This window comes from Manis pentadactyla, chromosome 7 (assembly GCF_030020395.1).
Source record: "Manis pentadactyla isolate mManPen7 chromosome 7, mManPen7.hap1, whole genome shotgun sequence".
NCBI classification, from domain to species: domain Eukaryota; kingdom Metazoa; phylum Chordata; class Mammalia; order Pholidota; family Manidae; genus Manis; species Manis pentadactyla.
The window spans coordinates 30,759,777-30,768,221 of NC_080025.1; the positions used below are offsets into that span (position 1 = coordinate 30,759,777).

The 8,445-nt window shown below is 46.4% G+C and overlaps 1 protein-coding gene across 1 annotated transcript; it reads left to right on the top strand.

The window, feature by feature from the left end:
- Positions 1–4,413: 4,413 nt before the first annotated feature.
- Positions 4,414–8,345, top strand: DKK4 (dickkopf WNT signaling pathway inhibitor 4). Its single transcript, XM_036877486.2, has 4 exons — positions 4,414–4,641; positions 5,699–5,849; positions 6,308–6,460; positions 7,249–8,345. The coding sequence occupies exons 1-4, from the start codon at positions 4,531–4,533 to the stop codon at positions 7,497–7,499; spliced, it is 666 nt and encodes a 221-aa protein (XP_036733381.1). The 5' UTR covers positions 4,414–4,530; the 3' UTR covers positions 7,500–8,345.
- Positions 8,346–8,445: the final 100 nt, after the last annotated feature.

The following is an 8,445-nucleotide window of genomic DNA, read 5'->3' on the forward strand; positions in this document are numbered from 1 at the left end:
GAAAGTGTCCCTGGCTGCTGGGTAGCATGGTGCCGGGCTACCCATTATACGCTCCCGGACGGCTGGCCCGTAAGCCCATAAGGGGCCCTCGGAAGGTGAGGGGCCGAGGCTGAGAGGCCACGCGGTCAGAGCAGGGCAGGGGCCGGAGCCCCGCGTCCCGGGAGCCGGTGCGCCCCTTGTGCTGCCCCCGCCTCCTGCGGGGCGTCCGAGGCGCCGCGCCCCGGCGGACAGCGGCGGCTCCACCTCCGTACCTCGGGGGGCCGAATGGCAGCGTTCCCGTCGCCTCCGCGATCATGACCTGCTGTCTGCTCCCATCAACGTGCCCCCTTCTCATCTCTTATTTTATGGAACATTTCCTGTGAGATTCTGCCAAAGACCTGCTTGTTTCAGTTACTTTGATTTTTCTTCTAAGAAAAGCGAAATTTATGGAAATCAAACTGGTTTTGACACGGGAGCCATAACAGATAAAAATTCCCATTCCTGAGCGGTTATAAATCACGGGTCTGACACTGCCTTTGGCGTGAACTGGAGCAGCTGTCCTTCGAGAGAACACAGGCGACAGCCCCCGCGCGCCGGCCGGGAGTGCGTGGGGGCCGACAGCGCGGCGCGGGGGCCCCCGGGAGTCCCTCCCCGAGCCCCAGTTCCGGCAGCCCCGTCGGCGCTGCTCTCTCTGAGCGCCCCTCCGGCCAGAGGGCGCCCACCGTGGGGCTGAGAGGGTCCGCTTGACATCTTCAGTCAGCCCATACGCCTTGCCAGAGGGCGTCAGAATGACAACATTTTTGCCCAAACTGCACATGCGGGTCCCTTGTCCCGCGGCCGTAGTCTGCACAGCAGCGGGAGCCTGCGGTGCTGCGCCGCGGGCCGTGCTGCGTGGGCCCCCCCAAGAGAGAGCGGCCCCTGCCCGCGGCCTGCGCGGTGCGCTGCGGTGCCGGACTAACGGAGAGAAAATGCCTTCTAAGCAGGAGCATTTTTCAAGCCTCCCTCCCCAGTTACCTCTCCCCGTGTTTCCTCCGCACTGCCCACCATCTCTGATCCCCAGATAATTGAGATGCACCTTTGCGGTGGTAAATGCTGCCATGGGGGCATCGCATCTCTGGCTGGCAGCCTCGCAGAGAACACTATGAACCAGCACGGCCGTGGCAGTAGGGAGAACAGGCCAGAAGCCATTTTCCAGGGAGACTTCACATACTTTCCTCCAAGCTGCTCTGGCTTTTTAGGAGATATAGACCTAGAGGCCTTTTGCAAAAGGAGGCCTTGGGTCGGGGGAGATTTTCTTTTTCTTTGATGGATTGGATTAAACAGAGGTCTCTAGAGAGCCGGCCGGGGAAGAGCCGCGCATTGTGCTAGGTACGGAGGCTTCGAAGCTCTGGCCTGGAAAATGGGTGAGGGCCATTTGCTGAGTTTTATCGTGCCTCTTACTGCGTCAGGCCCCCTACATCCATTCACACACGGAACCCTCGAATTATAATCACAGTGGGGTAGGTAAGGACAGCTTTACAGTTGAGGAGACTGAAGCCTAGAAGGTGAAGTAACTTGCCCAACGTCACAAAGTTACTATAAACCCATTTATTTGTGCATTCCTCCATCACATAAAAAAAAAAAAATCTATGGAGTGGCTATTGAGCACCAGGAACTCACAACGTGAGGAAACAAAGATGGATGTGCTGTGGTCCTGCCCTCACAGAACTTATCACCCGGGCATAGGACAAGTAAGTCCACAATTACCATAGAGTTCTGCTAAGTGCCACGACAGATAGTCTGGTGCATGTGGGTACAGAAGCCAGGTTGTGGTCAGATGCGGTTGAGGGGACTCCGAATCCAGCTCCTTCCGAGCAGAGCCAGAGCCAGGGCGGCCTGCCCCTCGGCCTCTCCACATGCTGTGGGAACCTCCGGGGTCTGGTGTCTGCATGCTCTCCTCCCCTCTGTCTCTGGGGGCAAACGGAGAGCATCGCTCATGGGAATTGTCCCAATGTCAGATGTGCAGCACACACTTGACTTGGATAGCTCTGCTGGCCATCTGTTATCATCCGGTCTCCGCAAGCTGCTTCCCATTGGAATTCCTGGTCTTTAGTGCCGTCACCCTCCCTGAAATGCGCTTCTACAATTAGAGATGTCAGAGGTTGCTCCTCCCGCTCGCTCACTCCCACTCCCACCAGCTGACAGGGACTCAACCTCAGAATCCATTCTTTGCTTGGTTCTATCTCACTGTCAGTGTGTCACCGCCTGTCCTTGGGTCCCCTCCTCCTCACCTAAGCAATTACAGCTGACACCTCCATGTCACCTGCCACAACCCTGGCCACCCACTGCCACCAGCATGGCTTTCCTAAAAAGCAAACCAAGTCTGCCATTTTCAAGCTCAAATATCTCTAATGACTTTCCTCTGCATATGAAATAAAATCCAGTTTTCTCAGTGTGGTTTATCAGGTTCTGCACAACCCATCCTCATCTGGTCCTTCCACTGTCTGCCCCAGCCACATAGACTCTCTTCTTAGAACTGAAATACACCTCCCTGCTGCTGGGGTGAGACCATCCCCTGCTTGTCAATATACCTAACTCCTACTCATCCCACAAAACCCACTTTAATATTACCCCCTCTATAGATGCTTTCCTTTATTTCTCCAGAAGATCTAATCCCAGCCCCTTCTGAGATCCCCCAGCCCCTTGTTTATACCTTTACCTTAGTACTTGTCTTAATATATCAAACTCATCCTGCAGATATGTCTTCTGACTGGACACCAGCTCCTTGGGAACAAGGAATGTGTTTTATCTTTTTACTCCCAACACCTAACCACAAGTCTGCCACCTGTGAAGTGCTCAGTGAGTGTTCAGGCTGTGTCCCAGGATTTCCCCTCAGCCCCGCTGTTCTCCCTTCAGTTGTATAACAGGAAGCAGAGACCCCAGCAGAGAGGAAAAACCGGGGCTCTTCCCTTTATCCTTGGTCATAATGGTCCAACTTCAAAATAAATGCTGTAACACATCTAGTCACAAGGCTTATCGCACCATCAAAGGGTGTTTGATGTTGTCTGCATAAGTGGAAAAAGAAAGAATACTTTTCTGCCATTGCAGCATGTGAGTGGTAGGCAAGCAGCCCCAGCACAGGGAAGTGAGCCAAGTAGCAGCCGCTCAGGTCACCTGCGTCCACTGCTGAATGGCATGAGGCTTTCCTCCAGACCGAGAACGTTTCCCCGCACAGAATGGCAACATACACCTCAATGGACTAATGTTCTGGGGGAAAACCCAGGAACACTAAGACTGACATTCGTGACTTGGAAAAGATGCATTTTTAGATTTTAAATGGCACTGCACACCTGAGGTAGTCTACACTGAGAACAAAAACAATGAAGGGAGAAAAAAGATTTTTTTTGACCCACATCTGCATTGTTCTACCTTTAAAGTACTTAGGTAATGATAAGCAGATGTCCAAATTACTTGATTCTCTTTAACAGGTGAGCTGGAAAAAAAAGTCAGACAGAAAGGGATGAAGCAGAAGTTTTTAAAAATTCAGATTAGGAAATTGAAAATGCATAAAACTTCATCCAAAATCAGCTAGAGACTTGGAGACCCACATGGCTTGGGCCAATCTAACATACTGCAATACAAATTAAATCCATTGCTCATAAAATGGATCCAAAGCTTCCTACTGAATTGTATAAATCTGCAGAAAAGGGGCTCCCTGTGGTGTCCCTGTCATCAAAAAAAGGGGGGGGGATTTTTATAAATCTCAGTATCTTCCTAATTAAATAACCCTAACTTCAAACAGCTTAATTTTCATTTTAAGAAGAACTTTTTTCTCATTGACATTTTAGTTGAAACAGGTGCTTATTATGTTCACAGCCTTTAAGCCACTGGGAGTTTTACATCTGGATGCCAGAGCTAATCAGAAGGCATTTGCTCTCTTTTCCGTCTTCACTATCTGAAGCATAGTTTAAAGCTTGCTGGCCTATCTTGTAACTCATTAGTTTTTGGCATCCTCTGCAGCGTATTGGCCAATCTGACTCATTCTTTCTTTGAGCACAATTAGCTGTACAAACAGATCTTTGAGCAGACCCCTCCGCCCCAAAGGATTATGGAAGGTAGGAAATGCAGGTGATTATGGGAGTTTGCTTTGATACAGACATCCTGCTCTTCTGCTCACCCTTTGAACTAATTTTGATATGCGATAATTAAGAGGGATTCAACCCCTGGAGGAGAAGGCAGGGTGGGCTCGCCTCTTCTCTCCCTCTACCGCGTCCTTGTTTTGAACTATTGATCAAACAGATTTGAAGGGATTTGTTGAAGCCTGTGTGGCGTAAGGACGAAGGTAATGGGGGAGGGAGGAGGAGAGGCGAGGGGCGCATCTGGCTATAAATAGGCTCAGAAGGAACCTGCTGGTCAGATCTGGCTCTTCCTATTGCATACACCTTACTTAGACAATTTGCTTCTCTTTCAGAGAAAGTTACAGACCCACTAAGTTTCTATTTTGGCAAAAGCTCTACTGTGGTGTACAGCAGCCCCGCTTCAGAGGAGTAGAGGGGACCTGGCGACTGAAGGATGGTGGTAGTGGTCCTGCTGGGGCTCAGCTGCTTATGGGCTCCCCTGGGTGCTCTGGTTCTGGATTTCAACAACATCAAGAGCTCCGCTGACCTGCCAGGCGCTCGGAAGGTAAAGCGCAGCTGGGGAGGAGGGTGCTGTTCTTTCCTGGCTGGGGGGTGCTGGCTTTAAGTTTAAGTGAGTGGTTCAGATTAATGTCTGAAGTATCCTGTCTAAAAGGTCAGTTGGACTGATTTAGGAACTGTGAAGGAGACCTGGTGGAATCCAATAGCCTTAGCATTAACATATTAAATAAGCCATGTGGTTTTTCAGGGCACTGAGCTGTAAACCTGCCTCTGAATCAGGGAGCAAACTCACATTTAGGAAGCTCTACCATGTGCCAGGCCTGTTGTACAGAAAATCTCATTTAATGTTCCTCACGTGAGGTAGCCATCACACTTCCTGATTTCAATGAGGAAGATGAGACTCAGAGAGGTCGAGGACTATAGCCAAGGTCACGCAGCTTGGAAATACGGGAGTTTGAATTTAAACATCAAGTGCCATGGTACATTGTCTGGTTGCCATCTCACTGCACAGAGTTGTTTTCCAGATCCTTTTATATACATACATGGAAAAGCACCAACTGTAGCTGAGAAAAATTGGTTTTTGGTATCTGTTTCTCTGCCAATGAGGACTCACTAAAAACCCAAGGGCAGTTACCCAGGGTAAGGCTTACCAAGGTGCTGGTTGGTAGATGGATGCAGACTGACCTGAGCTAAAGTAAAAAATCAGAGAGGATAGCCACAAACACTACCATTATTTAATTAAACTGTAGCACAGCTTCTGGAGGTAATAGATAACAAAGATCTCATAATCATCTGTAAGACACATGGAAAAACATTGTCTTCCAACCTCACAAGGAGCATAAGAAAATAGAAATCAGTTTCAAAAGCTGGAGTTTTTCTAACACAAATACCCTCTGCAGCACATAGGTTTCTTCACTGGTGCTTTGATCTCCTCCTTGGGGCAGAAAACCAATTCCACCGAAAACCTGAAATGCTGCCTTAGGGTTGTCACTGCATTCCAAGTGCCACTCTGATCTGGCCTCCTCCACCTCTTGCTTTGAATTTAAAGTCATCTTACATCCTGTTGGATTCCCTAGCTCTGTGATGATAGTTTTTCTTCACAGGGTTCACAGTGCTCGTCTGACAAGGACTGTAATGCCAGGAAGTTCTGCCTCAAGCCTCAAGATGAGAAGCCATTCTGTGCCACATGTCGTGGCCTCTGGCGGAGGTGCCAGCATAGTGCCGCGTGCTGCCCAGGGACGCTCTGCGTGAACGGTGAGCTATAAACCCTGACAGGACTGCCTTGCTCCAATGAATGTTGTTTTCTAAACTGAAGATCTCATAGACTAGACTGTTCCAAGATGGGCAGTCTCTTAAGGTTTTCCTGGATTCACACTTGAAGTGAATTTATGCGGCTGTCTCTTTTTGATGCAATAAAATAGTAACTTCCTGGCAACAATTTTTGCCTGAGACTTGGAGTTCATGATTTTAAAGGAAGGGATCAAGTTGGAATCTTTGAAATTCTTGCATTTTCATTTGGATTCCATTAATGACTTAACTACCTTCTTTGCTAGATGTGAGCCTGTAGATGTTTAGTGCCTGTGTCCCAGAAATCTTGAAAGTCATACATAAACTCAAGGCAGAGGTACTGCCAAAGTATGTGAGAGTATGATAATTAGCATGTCTGTGGTTCTAGTACTTGACGTTACTAACTACACCTGGTTGTCTCTCAGATGTTTGTACCACAGTGGAAGATGCAACGCCAATACTGGAAAGGCAGACCGATGACCAAGAAGACACAGATACCCAAGAAACAACTGGGCATCCAACCCAGGAGAACAAACCCAAAAGGAAGCCAAATATTAAGAAAGCACAAGGCAGTATGGGTAAGAACAGCATTCTGAACACATTGTTTTCAAAAAAGACACTCCTCCTAGACTCTTGAGGATAGGTGGAAATTGACTTTATGCCTCTCTAGCCCAGAAACACACAGGAAGGATGTCCTGTTTCTCTGCAGAAGCAGCTTGGAGATCACGTAGGGAGTAGCATGAGGTAGTCAGCTAGCCAAAGGACAGAACTAGCCTTAACAATGGACTGGTTAGCAAGAAAACCTTTAATTGAATTTTACACATTCTTTTAATAGACTATAATTTAACAAATGGCAGTTTCCCTTTCCAGATCCTCAGGATACAAAATAAAAGAGAGATGAAAGTAGATACATTAACTTTTCACTCTAGCACAAAGTACAAACTTCAGTAAGATGACGTTTTTTGCAAAACTGTAGCTTCAAATTCCAATCTTTGACATGAAACAGCTACCATGTTTGAAGTTGGTGGACTGGCTATTCTTGTATCTTCAGGTTAACTGGCTTCTTTTTAAGTAATGGTCTCTCTTTGTGTCAGTATCAACCCCGTTTAATAAAACATGAGTGATACTTCAATTCTCAAGCTTGGAAACCCCATCTTTCTTTGATGAATGTTTTAACTTGGTAAAACAACGAATTGTTAGGTAGGGCTGACATTTCCATGTCATTACTGCTGTTAGTGTAAGATCTAGCTCTAGGAGACCGGCATGCTTTGTGTATTTTTACTCTCTGGCCTCAGCCCCGTACCCCATGCCCTTCTCCCAGCAGCAGTCCCCACATGCCCCTTACCCTGTGCCCATCTTGTTACAGGACAAGAGGGAGAAAGCTGTCTTAGAACTTTGGACTGTGGGGCTGGACTTTGCTGTGCTCGTCATTTTTGGACTAAAATTTGCAAACCAGTCCTACTGGAGGGACAGGTCTGCTCTAGGAGAGGGCATAAAGATTCTGCTCAAGCTCCAGAAATCTTCCAGCGCTGTGACTGTGGTCCTGGACTGGTATGTCGGAATCAAGTGACTGGCAAACGGCAACATGCACGGTTAAGAGTATGCCAAAAAATCTAAAATGCTGTGACTATCTCAGAAATAAAGATGACACCTTGTTGTATTCAACCATAAATCTCAGGCATTAATTTTAAAATCTTGTCATACAGACACCTTTCAAATCAAATCTTGTAGTAACTGAAATTGAGCTAGAGAACTGTGAGATGCCGCCTTGGGAATGGGTGGAAATTAGCTTTGGCTTTTTGTCTATTTCTGCAGAAGAGTAATGTGCTTGCATAACAAAACAGTTAATTATGATCTAGGGACTCGGTTAGTTCAAGTATATCTTGAAGTAATTCCTGGTGAAGTTCTATCTTCAGTCACTTGGAGAGAAAAAAGGTGATGGTGTCTGCAGTTAAGTGAATTCTTATACCTTGCCAGTGAAATTAGCAAATACTGTATTTGTCCTTCAAAAACCCTAGTGTTTATTTTCTTTCATTTCTTTGAAGGGAATGTCATTTTACTACAAAATAATGTGGTTAATAAAGAAGACTTACAACCTATCTTCTGCCCATGTAGTCCTTTCTAAGTTATATACATTTATTTTGTATATATGGGTACATATTAAAGTGGTTTTGCTTAGGGAGGCTCTTTCTGATGCATTACCACTTGCTACAGATTTTATTTAACAGTTAAACCACACAACTGTTCTTAGGTTTTAAGTATGTATTATGAAGTTGGATATGGGTCACAGAAAATTTAAGTTTATGAATTTCCCTAATTTCTAAAAAATACTGAAACATCTTCCAGAGGCTAGTCTCTGGGTTTACCTTCTTGATTGGTTTGTAATGAGAGACTAGGAGGAAAGTAGTGGGGTAATGTGGTTTGTAGCATAAGGACAGAAAATGAGAAAGTAAAAATTCTCATTAAAAATTTGCCATAATTTCATCTCTTAAGTCTCTCTAATAGACCCTTAGTAAAGTGTGATCACAAATCTAATATGTAAATTTAAACATTTTTCTAATAA

Bases quoted from the DNA above. Each gene is read 5' to 3' on its own strand.
- DKK4 (XM_036877486.2), top strand. From the start codon at position 4,531: ATGGTGGTAGTGGTCCTGCTGGGGCTCAGCTGCTTATGGGCTCCCCTG. The intron at 5,850-6,307 runs GTGAGCTATAAA...GTTGTCTCTCAG, and splicing joins AGGGACGCTCTGCGTGAACG to ATGTTTGTACCACAGTGGAA. The intron at 6,461-7,248 runs GTAAGAACAGCA...ATCTTGTTACAG, and splicing joins GAAAGCACAAGGCAGTATGG to GACAAGAGGGAGAAAGCTGT.